This window comes from Varanus komodoensis, unplaced genomic scaffold (genome assembly GCF_004798865.1).
Source record: "Varanus komodoensis strain SLA01 unplaced genomic scaffold, ASM479886v1 scaffold59_1, whole genome shotgun sequence".
NCBI lineage: Eukaryota > Metazoa > Chordata > Lepidosauria > Squamata > Varanidae > Varanus > Varanus komodoensis.
The window spans coordinates 3,182,098-3,204,197 of record NW_025336221.1 but is presented as its reverse complement, the minus strand read 5'-3'; the positions used below and the strand labels follow the sequence as shown (position 1 = coordinate 3,204,197).

The 22,100-nt window shown below is 42.5% G+C and overlaps 1 protein-coding gene across 2 annotated transcripts in view; it reads left to right on the top strand.

The window, feature by feature from the left end:
* RAB5B (RAB5B, member RAS oncogene family) overlaps positions 1-21,707 on the top strand; it is a 34,355-nt gene extending 12,648 nt beyond the window's left edge. Inside the window, exons 2-6 of one of the 2 annotated variants that reach the window (XM_044449487.1) lie at positions 3,553-3,849; positions 4,483-4,634; positions 6,704-6,826; positions 10,991-11,084; positions 18,565-21,707. In XM_044449487.1, coding sequence (XP_044305422.1) covers positions 3,687-3,849; positions 4,483-4,634; positions 6,704-6,826; positions 10,991-11,084; positions 18,565-18,680 — 648 coding nt within the window. In that variant the 5' untranslated portion in view covers positions 3,553-3,686 and the 3' untranslated portion in view covers positions 18,681-21,707. The remainder of the gene's footprint in view (positions 1-3,552; positions 3,850-4,482; positions 4,635-6,703; positions 6,827-10,990; positions 11,085-18,564) is intronic. The other variant, XM_044449488.1, reaches the window with a different exon arrangement.
* Positions 21,708-22,100: the final 393 nt, after the last annotated feature.

The following is a 22,100-nucleotide window of genomic DNA, read 5'->3' as shown; positions in this document are numbered from 1 at the left end:
AACCCTAGTTTTCCATTTGGTGCAACCTGGACAATGATGGTTCTCATCTTTAGAACAAGCTAAAGTTCAAACTGTGATTTGGTATCCTGGCTTGTTCAGAGCTGGTTATTATAGTTTCCTGATTCAGATGAAATGGGAAACTATGGTTAATGAGAGAGAGCCCATTTCAGTCTCAGCTTGCTGTAAAGACTGTGCATGTTCATGTGTATCTCAGCATTTTAAACTGTTTTTGAAACATTTCTGGATAACCCAGAAGTCTGCTACTGTTTGAGAAGGCAAAAATTTTTGTTTTCTCTAGAGCATAATTTTACAAATCTTTATCATGTCTGCTCTTAGTCATCTTTTTTCTATACAAAAAGTTGAGAAAAAATTTAACTCCTCAGGAAATACAGTTTTTCCCTTATAGTCTCCTGGTATTCCAGTCTCCTAATCATTTTGGTTGTCTTTTTATGTGGGGATGACCAGAACTGTATACAATATTTCAAGTGTAAGCACAGTAAGGGTGGCCCTCCACATTTGTGGGGGTTAGTTTTCTTCCCTCACAAAAGTGGAAAAACCAAGAATATCTCTACCCCCTCCCCTTAACTCTTAATACTGTTTTTGGGAATGGGAGATTATGTGAATGGGGCAGTATATAAATATTAAGATAAATAAAATAAATGCTGCTGACTATGTGTCTACTGGATTGCTTCTCGCTCTCTCTTTCAGACCTTGGTCTGATCCAGTAGGGCTTCTTTTATTACATTCTTATGTTCTTATTCCCCACACTTCCTTTCACTCCCAGTGCCTCTCCAGATGGGCAGGACAAGAAGTCATGCTTTGGAGGCCCTCCCTCTTTCCCCTTTTACTTTTTTCTATGGTGATGATGATGTTTTCTGGTAGGCCAGAAAACACCAAAAATTGATGGCAAATTTGCAAATAATCAAATTTGGAAAGTTAAACTCATGAAAGTCAAGGTTCTACAGTATAAGTTTGTATAATAAGTTCATTATGAGTCTAGCTGTCTTAATTTTTTTATACCTTTTATAAGAATGCTTAACACAGAATTTGCTTCTGGTCTTTCCATCCATACAGCCAAAACTGTGCTATTTCTTAAATAGAAAGGACACTAATGTAGCATGTTTGCTGGCTGAAAATTATAGAAGTTGCAGTCCAAATCATTGCAGTCCATAGACCGGATTGCAGTCAAACACATCTGGAGGGTACCTGTTTGAAAAAGGCAGTCCCAAAAACTTAAATGTATGTAGGTTTTGAGTTATGTTTCCAGTTGTCAGATGGTGGTGGTACTTTGGCCCAATGGTGCCTCCTACTTCAAACTTAATTTATTTTAGAAGGCTGTTTGAACTCTGAATCATTCGAAGTCCAAAGTAATGTTCCCCATTAGAGATAATGGAAAGTGAATTAATCTGTAGCCAGACCCTAAACAATACTCATTTCACCACCAAGAATGATTGAAAAGGCACTGAGAATGGATTGGAAAAGCACTGAAAATGATTGAAGAGACTCACTGAAAAGGCACTCAAAATGAATCAAAAAAGCACTGAAGCATTTTTTCACTGTGCTTGAAGTTCGAACTTAAAAGCATTGTTCAACTTTTGGAGTCCTCTCGTTTGGATTTTAGTGTTTGAACTCTGGAACATTCAAACTTAGGGAATGTTTGAAGTTTGAGGCACCACTGTGCTTTGTAAATACTTTGTCTGCTTAATGTTCTGTGACTCCCTACAAAATATTAGAAGAAATTCTTGGGATAGGTAGGGATGAATAAAATTAAGAAAACTATCCAGATCTGGAATAAAGTATATTCCAGCCTTCTCTCCAACTAAAGATTGCAGTTCGTAGTTCATCTAGAAAACTCAGCTACTACCTTCTGCCATTCTTATCATCCCTTTTTTCCTGAAAAGAACCAAGGTAGTTTATGTAATCCTCCTATTCTTTCTTTAGTCCGTACAACAACAGGTTAGGCTGAGAGTCTGGTCAAAAGTCACTCATTCATGAACTTCGTGCATGAATGGGAACTAGAAGGCAGATCTCCCAAGTTCCAGTCCAACTTACTCTAACCACTACACTGCCCTGATTTTATATCCCATATACCCCATATTCTTACATCACAGCGCAGCAGGTCTGTGTGTCTTGGTTTGGAATAGCATTTTGACCTCCCTCCATCCCTCCCTCATGTGTATGTATGGAACTCCTTTGTTAGTTTGGGTGATACATGTTGGTCCATTTATTGGTAGTACTCAGTAACAACAGCCTTTTCCTAGGCTTTACTATTAAAGTTCATCTCTTTTATGAAACAACATTTTAGGAACCACTCTGATCCTGCTCCATCTTACTTGTACGCCCAGAACACTACTGAAATCTAAGTTGGAACCAGCAAAACATGTCGATATGAGTAGCATAACAAATTACTGCTTCTACCATAGAGCCCAGTCTGTTTTAGAAAAGGCTATAATGTATGTTTGTGATAACTGCTTTTATCAGGAGTGTGCTGCACTGAGGAAACAACACAGAACTTTTCCAAGTATAACTTGAGACAAATGATACTGATGCCATTTATACTCTGGGTTGAGAAATTTCACAAGTACCTAATCAACAGGTCACGAATTTGAGATCTATATCAATGCATATAGTATGAAGATTGTTTTTTCCAGTTTAGAACTTAAACTGTAAAACAGGCCTCTGATTTTATTTTTTTGGTGTGGTGGGGGTGAGGGGAAGAACCTTGCTTGAGGAAAAAGAAACACATTTGACTGACAACTTGCACTGTGAAATTGGAACAAACAGCTGCATGTAGGCACCAGTGATGGCCTGGCCAGTGCTTATGGTAAACATGAGAAGTTAAGCACTGTCATAATGTACTGTTCTGGGCCAGGTCAGAGGTGTTTCCCCTTTAGCCCTGGCTGTTGGTACTACATGATGTGATGAGTATTCTAGTCCAGGAGCTGCTTGCTACATCTTGAGGAATGTGAACAAGAAAGACATGTGCAGCAGTTGCTGACTCATTGGTCAGAGAACTTCACTGCACATGGTAGTGCTTTCTTCCAATGCTAACTCTGTGGGGGTAGGCTTGCTTAGGGATTGATTTAAAGAACAACTTTCTTTTTCTGAGGGGGTTTCTTGGGGTTTTAACACTCCAGTTATGAAGTGTGGTGGTTAGATAAAATGCAGGAAATACTAGTAATCTAATAGTCATCTTGTTGAATATAGTATGACTGTGGATTATGTGGCTTTTAGTTATTTTGTTCCTACATTTCTTATGGACTAAACATTATTCTTCCTTGCTTGGATGCACATTAGCGTTTGTTACAAAATTGTGCATGTATGTCTACAGCAGTGCTGCTGTTTCCTATTTCACAGATGTAAGAAACTAGGCCAGGAGTGAATCTTGTTCCCTCCTGATTAGTCAGTTTTTACTGAAGCTGTTCAATCCACTTCAGTCTCTAACTTTTCTGTATTGTTTATATCCATGCCTCCACAGTGTCTTTCATTCTTCCAGTGTATTGACCAATTTCTCTCTCTCTCTCTCTCTCTCTCTCTCTCTCTCTGTTCCAGAAGGAGCTACCCACAGCTGGAGAAAATTGTCTTTTTCCAGGCCAATCCCCCTACCCCCTGTGCTTGCAAGTTCTGGTCAGTGGCTGGTAAGTTTTTCATTGGCTGGAGCACAGGCTGCTCTTGGAATCCAGGCCATGACCAGCAGAGGAGCTGCGAGGCCAAATGGTCAGTCACAAGCCAGTAAGATCTGTCAATTCAAGCTAGTACTACTGGGTGAATCGGCAGTAGGCAAGTCCAGCCTGGTGCTGCGCTTTGTCAAGGGACAGTTCCATGAATACCAGGAGAGCACCATCGGTGGTAAGTTTTGACTATCTCTTCTTCATGAGAGGTACATTCATTAAATTAAGGGGAACATTCCTAGATCCAAATATATTTGTACCCATACTCTCTATTAAACCACAATCATCCACATCTGCTTATAGTGTGCTTTCTTTATCTTGTCTGTGATTACTCTGGGGTTAGGCTTGCTTCACAGAAGTGTTTTTATTATTCTTGTAGACTATGGAACCTATTTATGGGGAAATGCTACCTCAGCTTTGCATATAGGGGAGCAGCATGTGGTTTTTCCAGCTGCATTCTGAAATGATCAGTCCTAGGAATAGACTAGAAAGTATGTGCTACATATTTTTCTCACGTCCAGGCTGGCTTTGACGCATACTGTTTGCAGGACAAAAGCTTAACACACCTTTCATGTTTGTGTGTAGTTCTGTACCAGTTACTTCGTACATGCCTAGATTCTTTGGTGTTAGTAGTATGACCTCTAACAAGCTTTTAATCAAATGACGTAATAGCCCTTTTTGTTTTCTTGTCCCAGTGGTCAGATAACTTGTTCACAATAGCACCTTCTCAATGACTGTAATACACTTTGATTTCTATTACATCCATTTTTGGTGAGCTCCTAAAACAACTCTGTACTTTCTCATTTTACAGCGGCTTTCCTCACACAGTCTGTCTGCCTAGATGACACAACAGTAAAGTTTGAGATCTGGGACACAGCTGGTCAGGAAAGATATCACAGTTTGGCTCCTATGTATTATCGAGGGGCTCAAGCTGCCATTGTGGTGTATGACATAACCAACCAGGTAAGCATGCACTGTTTGCTGACCCACTGGCACATCCTCCATTTCTTTGAAGGTTCCCATCTCACAGGGAGATAGTTAATGCAGGCAGTCTAAAGTTTTAAGCATGTTGTTGTTGCTTAGGAACTCTGAACAATGTAGTGGTGGCTACTGAGAAGTAAGGCTCCTTCCTGAGCAGAGAGTTGTGTTGTCCTCATGAAGCGCTTGCTGCAAACCAACTTTCTTGCCTGAAATTGATTAAAAGAACACACAAATTCTCATCTTTTGATTTGGAACAAGTAATGCATGTTCTTTGGAATTCATTGTGTAAATATATTTTTGAAACTCTGGAAGGCAAATAACTTGACAGGTATCTAAATTACAACTCTAGTTCTGAAGAAACTTGATTAAAACCCATGTTAGACTATTTGCTGGGGAGCATGGATGGGAGGGTGCTGTAAAACTTGCTTGCACATTTCCTGTGAGTAGCTGGTTGGTATGTACAAAATGCTCAGTTAGATGAACCTTGTTCTGATCCTGCACAGGCCTGGGATTTACTTCCAAATCACACTGTTTAGTATTACAGAGGAATATTGTCCCAGACCAGCATTCCTAACCTGGTACTCTTCAGAAGTTTTAAGCTTCAGCTGTCAGCCTTGTTGATGACTGGCCATGCTGGCTGGGGCTGAAATCCAAAAAATATGGAGGGTAAGCTGTGGTTATGGAAAGCTGCTATGGACTAAGCAGGTCTTTAAGGCAGCCGCTTATGAGGTGGATTCACTTTTTAAAGTATACATCTAATAACCTTTGAAATTGCTTCCCTTTCACTGAATAATTATTGCCTGTTATTACTGTCCTACTATTATACTTGCTATATAGACTCTTGTTATTGGGTATCTTCTGTTGTGTGATAGAAGTTATATAAAGCTGCATCTGTAAGCAGAAAATAATCAGATGTTCTGATTTATTAATTCAGTTTCAGATTAGAACTATGAAACATGTACTTATGTTGTTCCTTGAAATGTGCAAGAAGCAAAGTCTTTTTCCTCAGTGGCCATTTTTGGTTTATACACACTGCAGAAAAGCAAAACCACCTCTAGATTGCATGGCACAACAACCCATCAAGGGTTTATTTACCCTCAAGAAGTTGTGGTGTGTTGTCAGCCACTATTATGAATATATTTAACCTAACACCCAGTCAGAGGTTGTTTTGTTGTTTGGACTCAGCCAGCAGGGTTGATGGTTAGATGGCCTTTTATACAGTACAAATAACCATACAGTGATCTGGGGGTTATTCAAAGGTTGTTTAACTCTCATATACACATCATGCCCCCTACTCACTAGGTTGCACAACACAATAGCTCCCGACAACCTGCAGTCAGATTTCTTATTCATGGTGGTGGCCAACACACACCACAGCTCCTTGAAGGTAAAATGACTCTCAGTGGGCTTTCATGGTGTGCGAACCAGGCTTCTTTCTGTGAGAGGGAGCAACAGATGTCTACTATTTGAATAATAAGGGGAAAGCCACAGGTACATACAGCATACAAATATAGTTCTTTAATTTGCAAAATTACCCTTTAGAACTGATAAGAAGGAGCTGCTGAGATTATTTGATTTATTTTTCCCCTTTGCTCTTATCCAAAATACGGATGGGAATATATTGCCACAAGATGTAGTGATGGCCACCAACTTGGAGGGCCTAAAAAGGAGATTAGACAAATTTCTGGATAAGGCTATCAACTGATACTAGTTATGGTAGCAATATAGTACCTCTAGCATAGGAGATTGTATACCTCTTGGTGCCCACTGCTAGGAGCAAAAAAAAAAAAAAATTGTAGAAGGCAGTTGCCTTGATGTCCTCTTTGTGGTGCTTCCCACTATGGAAACTGAATGCTAGATAGTCCCTTGGGCTGATCCAGCAGGGCTTCTCTCATGTCTTTGAGAATTTGTTAGTCCCAGAGAGTAATTGCTTTTGCTATTGGAAAAGACCTTGCTTATGTACTGTTGGGGTTGAGAGATTAGTGGTTGATAGGAAGCATATTTATTTTTTGATCACATACCCTGACATTTTGGATTTTCTCTTTTGTTAGGAAACGTTTGCACGAGCAAAAACATGGGTGAAAGAACTCCAGCGGCAAGCTAGCCCAAACATTGTTATAGCCTTAGCAGGAAATAAGGCTGATCTTGCCAACAAGCGCATGGTAGAATATGAAGTAAGTTGAGTTTCTTAAGCCTGTTCACTTCTGGACAAAAGGAATTTGATAGTTTCTACAGCTTTCAAAACCGACTAATGCCAACAATCAAAAGGCACTGTGCTGCTTTTCCATCTTTTCTTCCTTTACAGCATTTTCTGGTAAGAAAAGATGGAAGAAGCTGTGGGAAAACAGAGGAGGGCTGCAAATAAAAGATGATGATTCCCTCTAAAATTATATGAATGAGGTAGTAAAATTGTACAATAAAAGGCTTGTCTGGAAACATAGTAGGATGCTTACACTGCTGTCCCCCCTCTTTGATTAGGTGAGGAAAAAACAGAAATACACAAACGCTTGCCTAGTCTGGGTAACTAGAGCTTCTCAGCTTAAATAACTTTCTGCATGAACTTTGCCAATTCATCTGTAGTAGGATAGGCTGTTTTTACTAGTCTAATCCTGAGTCAACTAATTGGTCTACCCCAATGTTGTCTACTCAGGCAAGTACCAGATCTCCAAATCCTCATGCAGATGTCTTTTTCATCCCTGTCACCAGATCCTTTTTACTAAAGATGACAGGGACTGACCCTGGGACCTTCAGCATAACAGAGTGCGTTCTCTAACACTGCTGGATAGCCTACGAAGTTTGGAAGCTTGTAGTTAAGGAACTTCTCTGCCTGTGTCTGGCACACTTATTTTATTTATTTTTTATTTTATTTTTATTTATTTTTCGATTTATATCCTACCTTTTTCCTACAAAGGGCTCAAGGCAGCTTACATCTCCTCCTCCATCTTATTCCCACAACAACCCTGTGAGGTAGGCTGGGCTGAGAGTCTGTGACTGGCCCAGAGTCACCCATTTGGCTCCATGGCTGAGCGGGGACTAGAACCCACATCGTCTGAGTCCCAGTCCCATGCTCTTAACCACTACACCACACCACTTATGACTTTTGTGTTCTATTTCACATATTACAGACCTTTTTAGAAGGCAACCTGTGAAGCATTGCCAAGTGTAAACTAAAACAGATTGGAAAGGTTGTCAATGTGGCATAGCAGGACTCTCCTTTATCTCACTTTCAAGAACAGTAAGACTAGTAGCATGACTTGTGTTCATTGCCATCTCTTAAATGTAAGAGGCAATTCCTGAGTGGAAGGAAGATCACTACACTCAGGACATGATAGTCTGCACTGAAGAAGCTATATATTTTGTTCAGAACATTCAATACTGCGTGTAAATGCAGTGTTTGGGAATCTATGAGGTATGGAACACTTTGGGAATGAGGACCAGTAAGTGATCACTCAGGTGTCATGTCAGCAATAGGGAAAAGGTGCGGGACCTATGTAAAGTACAAAATTCCTACTTTCAAAAAAAAACAAAAAACTTCTGGATGGTGACCTGGGACTCGTACTTATACCATGTAACTCTTATGAGGATCAATCTTGAGGATGCAGCCGTGTGGAAGTGTTAACATCTTATAGGCCAGTGATGGTGAACCTTTTAGAGATCGAGTGCCCAAACTGCAAACCAAAACCCACTTATTTATCACAAAGTGCCAACACTACAATAAAATGTGAAAAGAGAGGTATTAGTTTAGAAAAAACAATTCACAGCCAGTCCGAGCAAATATATATATAATAATTGGCAGTGCACTGACTGGCTATGCGAAAGCTCGGGCAAGTCGCAGATAATGAATTGTGGCTCGTGACGTCATCTCCTGGTCTTGCTACTCCTTTCCAAGCATGCGCATGGCCCCTATGTGGGCTGTTACCCGATGCTCAGCTGCTGGGGCGATACTGGTGTGACGTGGCTCGCGTGCTGACACAGAGAACTCTATGGGCCTGCTGCGGCACACATGCCACAGGTTCACTGCCACTGCCCTAACCCTACCTGGATGTATACACCTAACTTTAATAGAGGGCAAAAGTTCCATTGAAACTAAGGCGATTTTGAAAAAGCCTTCCTTGAGTAGCTTTTTCTGCACAGCTCTTCATTTCTGCCCCTTCTAAACACATTCCAACCATCAAAATCATGCCAGGACACCTCGTTTTTCTAATCCTAACCCTACCCTGGTGCACACTTCTAACCCTAATAGAGGGCGAAAGTTCTATTGAAACTAATGCGATTTTGAAAGAGCCTTCCTTGAGTAGCTTTTTCTGCACTGCTCATCATTTCGGCCCATTCTAAACACACTCCAACCAGCAGAATTATACCAGAACACTTCATTTTTATAACCCTAACCCAGTGATGGTGAACCTTTTAGAGACCAAGTACCCAAACTGCAACCCAAAACCCACTTATTTATTGCAAAGTGCCAGCACTGCAATAAAACCTGAAGACTGAGGTTTTAGCTTAGAAAAAACAACTCACAGCCAGTCCAAGCAAATATATATACAGTGGTACCTTGACTAATGAACACCTCACTTCACGACCAAATCGGGTCACGATCAAAAATTTCATAAAAATTTTGACCCAGGTCATGAACTCTGCCTTGGGTGGCGACCATGATTGCAGGCATCTCCTCCCCCCCCCCCCGCCCCGAGTGGGAAGATGGCCACAATCGTGCTGAAGGTGGGGGAAGATGGCTGAGATCGCACCCATCTTTCCTGCATGAGCGCGCGTGTGATTGCGCCCAGCTTTCCTTCAGGAGCGCAACTGCGAGCTTGGCCATCTCCCCCCCCCCCCCCCCCAGCATGATTGCCCCCCCCCCCCCCCCCCCCAGCATGCCCGCAATCGCGCCTGTGTGCACGTGATCGAGCCCATCTCTCCCCCCCAGCACACCGATGACGGGCACATGCAGGGATGATGGGTGTGATCACGGTCGTGCTGGGGGGTGGGGGGAAATGGCTGTGATCTTTGTTGTTCTATGTCACTTTGCTTCACATTTTTCTCATTAAAAAAACAGTTACAGAATGGATTAACCTTATTTACATTGAACCTTATGGGGAAATTTAACTTGGCTCACAACCAATTTGGGTCATGACCAGAGCCCTGGAACAGATTAAGTTTGTGAGCCAAGGTACCACTGTATATATATACTTGGCAGTGCACTGACCGGGCATGCGGCAGCTCGGACGAGTCGCAGCTAATGAGTCATGGCTCATGATGTCATCACCTGGAGCAGCTACTCCTTTCTGAGCATGCACATGGCCCCTATGTACACTGTTATCTGATACTCGGCTGCTGGGGTGACTTGGCACGCGTGCCGACAGAGAAGGCTCTGCATGCCCGCTCTGGCACACGTGCCATAGGTTTGCCACCACTGTTATAGGCAGTATCTGCAGTTGCAAGCATCAGTTCACATGAGTGTGATGGTATGGTGTTCCAGCTGCTGTGCTTATGTATATTGTCACTGGGAAGTGGGAGTAATAAATATGGAAGTACAAAACCATGCGCTCTTTCCTCTATGAAAACTTTTCTGCATGGTTGTATTTCTGAATTAGCTTATCGATTCCAGTAGCGATGACCCTCTTATCCCATGGCACAATCACATTGCTTTCTTAAAATGGTTACAGCCTTCATGCCATTTCATGAGTAATATAGCTTCAAAAAATGTTTGCCACTTCATTAGAGGCTAATTCATCTAGATTCCACGATATAGAAGTAAACTAGAAATACACTAATTATATACAGCATTGGGAAATGGACATAATGCATGTAATCTAACTTGCTTTAGGCATGTGTGTTATTTTGCCCAGTGATAACATAGAGGTGGCATGTAATCTTCATTAGTGGAGTTAATGATTTGGTTTGCATGTAGTGCTAAATCTTGTATTTCATTTACCCTTGAGTTGCCAAGAACAAGCAGGAGCAAGCAAGGTGCCTCTGATACCCCCCCCCCCCCGTGCAAACCAGGTCATTAATGAGAATTAGAAAGAATTAGAACAAAAGAAATTTGGAGAGTCAGATTCTCTTATGGCATCCATCAGTACTAGTTTACAGATAGAGTTACTGTGATCTATATAGAGACTGTTTCTAGGTAGCTTGTTTTAACCCCGGCCAGTTGCTGCTATCAAGTGCAATTAGCTAAGCCCAACTTTTTATTATACTTCCAGGATACTCCAATCTTAGAGTATTTAACTGCATTTTGAACACAAAAAGTGAACAACCCTCTTTGTCCAGTTAACTTTGTCTAACCCAGAATGTACAATAATTTCTGATCTCTATTTTCATCTGGTATCCCCTTTTAGGAGGCCCAGGCTTATGCAGATGACAACAGTCTATTGTTTATGGAGACATCTGCCAAGACAGCAATGAATGTCAATGATCTCTTCCTGGCGATAGGTAACTTCACTGTATTTATTATTAAAGCACTGGCCATATAAAGCTCATGTTCTTTGGTTTCACATCATGGTGGACACTGAGTTCTGCAGCCTCTGCTGTGTAGAATTTCTGCCAAGCAACCAGTATTTAGACCTAATAATGGGGTAGATTCTCCTTCTAGCATGTTTTGGTCCATGCAAATGTTGGATGAAGAGAATGAGAAACTAATTACAAATATTTCATTAAGCCTCATCTTTTGCAGAATCTGGAGACTTCCAAACTTTTCTTGACATGCCCTTTATGTGCAGCTTTCAGATGTAAGACAGGCTCTTAGGTACTGAGATCAACTCGAGGCATTCTGTGCTGGTATATTGACAGTACGGAAACTCTCAAAAAGATTTCTTGGAGATGAAGTAGGGCTCAGGGCTCAGCTGAAAGCACTGTAAGGGAGCATGGCTTAGTTATATCCAGAATGTTCTGCTACTTTCTCTCCCCCACCTTCCTGGAAAGCTTGCTGTTAAGTTAAAGTTAATGTTTCCCAGAATGGGGATGATTTGCCATAGGTCCAAGTCAGGCAGATACTGTAATAAATAACTTAGTTGCACTAAATTAGGAGACAAGCTAGGAGTGCTGTTACTCGAAAGTTGTAGTGTTTTAAATGTTCTGTTCTATCTATCTTTCTATTGCTTACAATTATTTTAGGTGACCTTTAGGAGTGGAATTCTCCCAAATTGGTGAATATAATCAATACTGTAAAAATCCATAACACAGTAATTGCAAATAAGACCAGCAGTCCAAAAGTATTATGAAGAAAAGGCCAATTGAGAGCGAGTGAGTGAAGGCCTTTTCTGAAGACCTGCAAAGAAGGGGCCTGGTGAACCCCTGATGGAATCTCATTTCAGAGGTTGTAAGGCCATGAGCAAAAAAGCTGCCTCCCTTGTTCTCAGCCTTTGTGTGCAGGGCCTCTGCTGATAACCTCACAGCATGGACAAGCTGGTACAGGTTAAAGTGGTCCTTTGTGTAACTTGGTTCCAAACCATTCCAGGCTTTAAAGCACTTTAAATTGGGCTTGGGGAATACACTGGCAACCAGTGCAGTTTTTACTGTTTTCATTGTCATATGCGTGAACTACCTAGCCTTCAGCACTACCTGGCAGCTGTATATTTAGGATGAGCGGAAGTGTCTAAACTGTATCTGAAGACTGCCTCACATAGAGTGCCTTATAGTAGTCCAACCAGGATGTTAGTAGAACATGAAGAACCAAGATCAGCCTTCTCCAAATACAAGTTGCAACTGGTCTGTTGGCCTATGCTGGTGAAAAGCGGTGCTGGTCACTATTGTCTCATGAGCTTCCCCAATTAGTGCTGACTGAAAGAGTTGACCCGAACTGTGCACTTGGTCCTTCAAGGAAGTATGCAAGGCAGACTAAGACCAGACATGGCCCTCTGTCCAGATTGGTGATTTCCCCATCTGCAGTATCTGTAACTTCTCTGGACTAAATTTCTTCTTTCACACATTCCAAAACTACCTCCAGGCACTGAAAAGTTCTCCAGCCTCCTAAGGATTGTTGGACAGAAATGAAAGGTTGAGCTAAGTGTCATGGAAGTTCAGCCACAACCTCTGCGTGATTTCCCCTAGCGATTTCTTGTAGGTGTTGAAGAACACAGGGAGCAAGATGAAACCTTGTGGCACCCTACAGGCCCCTATGAGAGCAGAAGGCCCCCATTTCCCCTTCTGAAACTATTGATCCAGGAAGGACTAGAACTCACCATAACACCTTGCCCCCGATGCAGATAAACAAATGAAAAGAGTACCATTACTGATAGTATCAAAAGATGCTGGGAAGTCTTGGAGACAAAGAGAGTGGTTGTCCCCTACATTGCACTGAGTAATGAGAGCTCCTTTGGTCTGCTTCTCAATTGTCTAGAGGCATTTTCTACAATTTAGAATGGATGCAGAACAGTTTTGTGGTAGAAAGCCAGCTAACATCCAAAGGAAGGTTATCTCCCATATTTTTTCCTATTTTCTCACATAGGCAAGAGCTGCTGCCTCATCACAGATTGGAGATGGCAGCAGAAATGAAGAGTGATGGGTGTTGGGCTTGTCTTTGTGGGGGAGAGTAACTGTTCTTCCCATGTGGACAAGCACTAGCTATTATCTTTGCTGCTAACTGACTGGAAACAGCATTGGGGTGTGGGGCAACCTGGGCATTGAGACTTGTACACAGGTGGAAAAGCTACTGATTCTTCCTTGCTTGGATCAATCCCAATGCCCAGGATGCCCCACATCTGTGCTACTGTCCCCAAGTGGAGATGAAACAGAGACCGTCCTCCATGTGGGGAAGAGCAGATACTCCCTGGTATAGGCAAGTCAGGCAGCCAGCATACCCTTCAAGGTGGATTTCTCCAGAGGACTGGATTGGAGGTCCCCTGGAAAAACCCTAAGAGGCAATATGGGACAAATTTGGGTGCTTGCTGGGCCAGATTATAAGATAACAGTGGAAATGCCCTCTTAAGGGATTTTTCCAGCATGTGGACCATGATGGAATCCCAGGAGGCACACGGACAGAATTTGGGAGCCCTGTAAGCCAAATTAGGCCATGGACCAGAGTTTTTATACTCCTAGTATAGAACATGCATTTCAGTCTCACCAAACCCCATGTCCTACAATCAGATTCTTAGCAGTTGCAGTCATTGGGTAGACTGCCAGAGGGAGAAAGTATAGCAGATACCTGGCACTATTCCTGATTTACTTCAGAATGGGTGTTTGCAGGACCTGAGCTGGCTGTACTTGTGCTTACATCTGTAAATAAAGTTTCTGCAGCTGCCCTGTCTAACGGGGAGTGGCTTAAAAAGTGTTCATCATGATCAGCAGCAGTCCTATCTGCTTTTTTCCTGTTTTACTAATTGCTGACAGACGGGACTGAAAAAGTTGAATATCAATTTAATGTATAAAAAGCTGTGGACTGATTAGGTTCATAATTTATTGCTATTTGTCTATATGCATATGTGAAAAAACCTGATTATTCCTGTTTTTTTAAAAAAAGTTTTAAAGGGAAACCTAAGCTGCAACAGGTGTTAGAGCTCTGTGGTTATGTAAAAGGAAGTGGCTTGTACATTTCCCTCTCCCAAGCACCTAGAATTTTGGGAAAGGGTGAAAAGGGTGGTGGTAGTGATAATATTACATTTATACACCACCCTATAAGCTCTTTGGGTTCTCAGGGCAGTGTACAAATTCAGTTACAAAGTACACAATAAAAACAATACACTAAAATAAAAAATAGTACAGCAGTATAAAAGCAACATTAAAATAACAAGAGTAGGCCCATGGTGACAGGTAGGGGAGGCAGCAGAAGCTGTGCTGCTCCACGGTGTGGGATATGGGACACTGAGTCCAGCAAAAAAGGGTGACTACCCCTCTTTCCCAGCAAATATCACTTGTGGCACAGCTTTACCTCGACAGCTTGCCTTTTGATAGCTGCCAGGGGAAAGCAAATTAGAGAGTTGTTTGACAGTGTTGGTTTATTTTTAGTTATTTTGGTTTATTTTTAGTTATTTTGAGAGCTGTTGGTTTTGTCCCCTTATATTTTAGTTGCTCCCCAGCATGAGCTGCAAGGGACTTACCATACAGTACTCTCTTTTTCATTTACCTTAAATCTTTGACAGCAGGTATCCCCCAAGACATTGCCAGTCAAGACTTCCCATTTTCAGTAGAAGTCCAGCTGAATTTATTACCATGATAATGATAAATAGCACACATCTGGTGCAGTTTTTAAAAAAGTGTAGCTAATCACTGAGAGGCTGTTGGATGTGCTGCTTGGGTATTTTGGAGGGGCTGTCACTCTCTGTTAATTCAGAGAGGAGTGTGCACCATCTTTGTGGGGGATGTAAAGGGGAAAAAAGCTACAGTGAGCAAAAAGGGGCTCATTACTGAGGAGGAAGGCACTGATTGCTGCCCCAAAGTACCATTTGAAAACTTTAGGCACAGCTGTCAATAGTGATGGCCTGGGTGAACTTGACACAAGCAAAAAAGTGCTTTTGCCACCCTTAGGCTCACCAGCCATTTCTCAGTACCCATGATAGAGTCAGTCACATGGTTTTGGATTACATGACAACCCATGATGCGTGTAATGTCTAGAACATGCCATGCATTGGGAGGGTGGCTTGTCACCTCCATACAAGCCACCTTATAGGAAGTAGTCCTGGAGCACGCGGTACAACAGCCCCTAATGGTTTGTCACCCACAGTGTTCTTTTGTGTGAACTCAGTCTTTCTCTCTTCTGTGTTCCAGCCTATACTGTGATATACTCGTACCTATTTTTAGCTAGCTTAACTTTTTTCTATGGTGACAGAACAGCTAAAGCTGATATTTCTTTGGGCAATTTTGCTATGTCTGCAAATGGAAAACCTGTGCCACCACTCAGTGCTTGGTCTTGGCAAGTGCATGGGTAGTCAGCTACTATAGTGGAAATGTGACATCATTTGTACAAAGATTGAGTAATATAAGCACCTCACTAATTGAAAATCCTCTTTGAAGTATTAAAAATAGTTTATTTTGAAGAAGTAGATTCATGCCTGGCACCTTGAAACCATTAAAATGGGTGCAGAACCTCAAGCCCATGGGCCAAATCTGGCCTGCTTGCAATTCCATCTGGCTCTGTAGGGTTCCCGAGAGAGTCGCAACCTCTTCTCTTGGCTCCATTGCTTTTTCCTGCAGCTGTTGTGTTTTGATGTTTTCATGACTTTGAGTCTTTTTCCCATTCCATGAGGTTGAAATGCCACTCCTAAGGCTCGGTTACTGGTACTATGGGCTTTATGATAATATATGCTGGTATTTTGTCCCAGCTCCTTTGCCTTTGACATTGTCCCACTTTGCCTTTGGTCCTGTTCAACACTGGAATACAGCTCCCAAAAGCTCTCAAATTGGACTCCACTCCAGGGTGAAAGAAGCTCAGCACCCATGCAGTACATGAAGGAAAAGGAGAGTAATTTTTGTTGATAAAAGCAGTGGATACCATCACTCCTTACAGGCATTGCTGGTGTTGCCTTTTTGGGCAAGGTATTAGAATGGGTGGCGGTGGGACAACTCCAGGTACTCTTTGATGAAATTGATTGTCTGGACCCATTTCAGTCTGGCTTCAGACCCGGGTACGGTACTGAATCTGCCTTGGTTGCCATGTATGATGACCTGTGCAGGGAGAGAGATGGGGAGTGCGTCCCTGTTGGTTCTCCTGGACCTCTCAGCGGCTTTCTATACCATCGACCATGGTGTCCTCCTGGATAGGCTGGCGGGGTTGGGAGTAGGAGACACTGCTTGGCAGTGGTTCCATTCCTACCTTGAAGGCCGATTCCAGAAGGTGGTGCTGGGGGACTTTACCTCTGAGCCATGGCAGTTATGCCATGGAGTACCTCAGGGTTCCATCTTGTTCCTCTTGCTATTTAATATCTACATGAAACTGCTGGGAGAGGTCATAAGGAGGTTTGGGCTGCGGAGTCATCAGTACACTGATGACACCCAGCTCTACTTCTCTTTTTCAACTAATCCAGGTGAGGCAGTGGCTGTACTGAATCGGTGCCTGGCCAAGGTAATGGGCTGGATGAGGGCCAATAAACTGAAGCTCAATCCAGATAAGACAGATGTTCTGTTGGTTGGTAATTCAAGCTCCTGGGTAGGTGACTTGGGCCTTGCCCTGGACGGGGTTGTACTCCCTCTAAAGGACAGGCTCCACAGCTTGGGAGTGTTCCTCGACCTGGAGCTGTTCTTGGAAGCCCAAGTGACAGCGGTAGTGAGGAGCGCTTTCCTTCAGCTTTGGCTAATCTATCAGCTGCGTCGCTACCTGGAGGAGGATTACCTAGTAATAGCAACACATGCATTGGTTACTTCCCGGTTGGACTTCCGTAACGTGCTTTATGTGGGGCTGCCCTTGAAGACAGTCTGGATGCTTCAGATGGTTCAAAATAGAGCTGCCAGGATGCTGTCAGGGATTGGGTATTATTCTCATATAACCCCAGTCCTCTATCAGTTCCATTGGCTTCCCATCAAAGTCCAGGCTCAATTCAAGGTGCTGGTTATTACCTATAAAGCCCTAAATGGCTTGGAACCAGGATACCTTAAGGAACCGCCTTTTTCCTTATTTGCTCTCCCGCCCCCTGGGATCGGCAACAGAAGCCCTCCTCCGGGAACCCTCTGTGAAAGACGTTAGGAGACAGAGCACCCGGAGGAGGGCCTTCTCTGCAGTGGCACCGTGTCTATGGAATGTGCTCCCCAGTCTGCCTGGTGCCATCATTATATGTTTTTCAGCGCCAGGTTAATATCTTTTTATTTAATCAATATTTTAATATGTTTTAATATTGAATTTTAATATTGTATTTGCAGCCAGAGTGGGTCGTTAATTTATTTATGCTGTTAACCATCCAGAGATGCTGGTAATTGGATGGCATAAAATAAATAAATAAATAAACAAACAAATGCTGTCAGTATTTCAGTAATTGGGCAGTTACAATTCATCATTTTGGTTGGTTCTAATAAAGGCCACCATTTTGATGCTTTTCCCTTGAATGAGTGTAGCTCTGTGATTTTTAGTTGTTTCACTGCCTAGTTAGCAAACAAATTTGTCCACAAGAATGCATTTTCAGGAGTGGTTATGATTGTTTATATAGGATATGATCTTTAATGAATGACCTTAAAGCAGGGGTCTCAGACTCGCGGCCCGTGGGACGATATTTTGTGGCCCCCACTTGATATCAAAGTTTAGTGATAGTGCGGCCTGCGCATTTTTCTCACACGCACCTGCGTGAGTCGTTGCCCTGGGCGCAGTGTTCCCTCTAAGCTGTGTGCCGGGAGGGGCCCTGCGGGCTTCAAAGCGCCGGCGGTGCCCGGGCCGGCCTCCGGGAGCGACGCGGGATGAGCAGCCCACCACCACCGCTTGAGGCGGCCCAGCCTCACCCAGATTCTACTTCCAGCGGCCCCCAGGTAAGTTGAGTTTGAGACCCCTGCCTTGAAGTATTCTAATTAAAATATTGATATCTGCCATTTTTGCAAGTATACTTCAGAGGCATTTATTGAGTTGTTTTAATAGTCTGGCTTTAATTGCTTTGTGTTGTAGATCACTTAAGGGACCCTTTTGGGAGCCACAAGGTAAAACATACAAGGTTTAATAAAATACAGTTAACAACAAAACATACATAGCAAATGTGTATACACTAAGTACTGTAAATAAAAGTGGCACTATGATACTCGTAGATAAATACAAGTCAGTTTCAGAAAAGCAATCCTGGTACAGCAGAGAACTAACAGAAACCCAAATGTCTCTCGATTTTTTAAAACTTGCCAGCAGAAGGCTAGCAGTAAGGGAGTATCACAAAACTTCACTGTTCCAAATCTTTGAGTACTCTATTTCTTCATTATATTGACTTTTTATTCATGTTGCTTGTACCTCTGTTGGAATTAAATGAGGAAATAAGTATTCTCCTCCCTCATTCATGTATCTTTCTCCCTTTAGCTAAGAAGCTGCCAAAGAGTGAGCCCCAGAGCACAGGCGGTGCTGCGGGTCGGAATCGAGTTGTGGACCTTCACGAGCAGTCCCAGCAGAACAAGAGCCAGTGTTGTAGCAACTAAACAGTGGCATTAAAGCAGCCAGCGAGAGATAAGATATAACCTCCATTCCCACCCCACTCAATCACACCTCACCTCCAATAACAGCATCGGCACACTTGGAAGCCGCCCCCTTCCTTCTCCTGAGAGCTCCGTTTAACTGCAATTCTAATGCTTCAGAAACCACCACCAGACGTCTGTTACCACCACCCCAAGAAAATGGAGAAAGACCGACTGGGGACTTAACTTCCAAAAACAAACTCTTCTTCACTTTGTATTATAGGTGCAAATAGCTACCTACTTACTCGGATTCCCCTGCTCTGTTTTCTCCCAGATAATATTCCTTTCCCTCCTCCTTTTCCTGTACACAACTGTCTTTGCTCTGATAAAAATCTGTGTTTTTGGTCCCATAACATCCACTCTCTCCACATCCACTCCCTTTATTTTGTTGAATGCTGTGGGGGGTGGGCACAAGTGAGGGGAAACCGATTCTTGTAGATTTATTTTTAAGAGCAACATTAATGGATTTCTTCAGAAAATGCAGAAATTTTTTTGGAGGGAATCCTTTGGAGTTCATTTTTAAAAATTCATTTTTTGTTTTCAGTGTTCAGAAAAGCTGCAGTGTCCTTTGTTATCTTTTTCCAGGGCAATCTTTTCTGGCTGGGTTGGAGAGGGAAATTGTATCTTAAGTCTTGCTAGTGGCTTGCTTGCTATGACATGGATTGTGACCCTAGGTCTCAGTGGCATGAATACAAGAATCATGTGTTTATGAACATAGAGCATACGAAACAGTTTTCCCAGACCCTTGAATAGTACTCGATCAATGCCTTAGACATTGTGTCGGCCAGGACAGTTGCAGAAGGAAGAGAGTCGTTGGAGGAGTATTGATCCTAACTGGGATGGCTAGCGTTTCAAGGCAAAAGGCTGTAGTGTCTCTCCTCCTGTTATGTTGGCATCCGGTTGATTTCTCTGCAGGCTGCGCTTCAGTTATCAGTCCCATGGAGATGCTCTGTTCTCTGCTGAACAGGTGTGACTGACTTTCTGAAGCAAGAACATGCAAGCGAGACCAAGCGCTCTGTGCACCCCTCACCTACAGTTGAGCAGCCTATGTGCATTCCTTTTTGATAGGTTTTATCTGTTCAGCCTGAGGTTGACAACAAAATGTACAACATAGCCTGTCCAGTAAAATATTGTTCTCAGTTGCCAAAAAGAGAAGGGTTCTTGTGTGCCTAGCAGAACTTGGGAAAAGCTTCTTCCCAATTATTGCTACAGGCAAAGGCTTTTGGGCTGTGGAGTTAGGAGTGCTGGAATGAGAAAGAAAGCAGCATCCTAGATAGGAGGAGAGGTGCCAGGAGGAGGACCAGTACTGTATTTCCATACCTTATTCCTCACCAGGGAATGCCCAGCTTGCCTTGTGACTTTGTCCTACTTCTTTGTGAATTGCCTTGCATACAAACTTGATCTTGTTCTTACCCTATGTGACATTGTGGAGAAGTGGCGGAACAGTCCCATCTGTCTCTGCCCCTCAATCCTCAAGGGCTGTCTAAACTTAAGAAGTTTGAATTGAACATTCTCAGCCCTTTTATGTTAAGTTTTCTCTGTAAATAGCACAGCACAAATATGTGTAAAAAATATAAAGCAGTGGGTGATTGGGGGGTTTTTACTTCCCTGCTATTAGCTAAAGAATGTAATAGCTTTTTAAATTTAGCTGTAGATACAGTGCTGATCTGTAAGAATAAGCATGCTGCCATCTCACCCACATCTGACTTGTTGAACAGCTAGCAACAACCATCTTTGTAAGGGATTACTCCTTTCCCAACAGTAGCTTTCCCAGAATCAGTAGCACATTCTTCCAGCCTCCATCCTCTGAGCACCCTTACTCTCTTAAAGCCTCATACATGAGTGCAGTAGCTAAAGTGGAACAATTCCCCTGTGCTGGCTAATCTGGCTTCAAGTCGTCTGGCAACCAATCTCTTGGGTGTATTTTGATTCATCTCTCATGTAGATTTCTTATATGATTGCTGCTGTGGCAGAGCTCGGAATAGGTTGTGCTTAAATACATGTGCACACGCCCTTTCCTGGTTATTTCTCCAAGCATGGTTTTAAGCACTCTGATTGGCACATATGTGCATTTACTTACCTAATCCTATTCATTAGTGCTACTTAAATACTAATGTCTACCCAAACAATGTGAGAATCTAGGACATAAACTTAGTTCTTGTGGCCATACATTGAGACTGTTAAATCCTGCACTACTGTCAGCATGTGGTAAATGACTATCCTGTGGTAACTCTATTAAACTAGAAGCAATTAAGGAAGGCGCCAACTAACCTGTCTTCTCAAGGCATTAGCAGGAATGCTGCAAACCTGAATTGACTCTGAAGTGCTGTATGCCATAGCATCTTGTCTCATCCAGTTGACAAAAGTGCAGGTTGGCTATTGAGATGTAATCAGACTCCTCACTATCATTGTGCATGCAACTTATGATGATGAAGTCTAGATTACATTGTCCCATCTTTCTCCTCACATTTACTCCAAGCTCTAAGAGCCCATTTTTTGTCAGGGTAGAGCTCTATGTGCGGAAGAATCCTGAAATGGAGTCTTGAACCTTCAGTTATGTTCACTGTAAAACCTTCATTAACAGTTTTTTGTTTTGTTATGTGCATATAATGTGATGTTTGTGGCCATCTGGGAAGACCTAGGAGCAGGGAATAAGCATGCCTCTTCCAACAAGGCTAAGATGCTGCATTGCTCTCAGCTCATAGCAAAGCAAAAACAAATTTTGTATTTAAATGCCCAGAAAAAACCTACAGCTCTCAGTTATTTTTTTTACTGCTTCCTGGCTAGCTCCTGGACCAAGTGAGGACACTGCAGCTTTTGAAGAAACAGCAGCAAAAAACCCTACTCCTTTTTTCTGATTACTCTTCTGATCATTTTCTTTCTTTTGGGAAAGCTCTTACATTGCATTTACAATAACAATCATGGTAACAGAATTCAACTGCTGATTTACCGATGTATTTAATGTAAGTAAACAAAAAAATCAGTGTATTAGATCAACTGCTGCTTTATTGTGATTTGAGAAATGACCTGAATGGTTTTGAATAGAAGCTAGAGGTGACTATACAAGCGTAAATGTTCTTTTGCAAGGGGAAAGCAGGGCCAGCCAACCCATAGATTAGGTGGCCACCCAGCTATTTCGATTCAAGAGGTGCTCTACAAAATTGCCTAGTCTGCAAAGCTTCAGCCTCAGGATTCTACCACCGATCCATTAGGTAGCTAAGGCTACATATGGTAGATCATTTAGCAGCACTTTAAAACCTTGTGCCAATCCCGTACAAAGAGCCCCATATAGTAAGAGGGAGAGAAAGAACTGGCCCTGAATGGTATAGCTTGAGGGGCTAAATTTAGGACTTCTTTGTAAACCCAATAGTTCAGCAAATGATG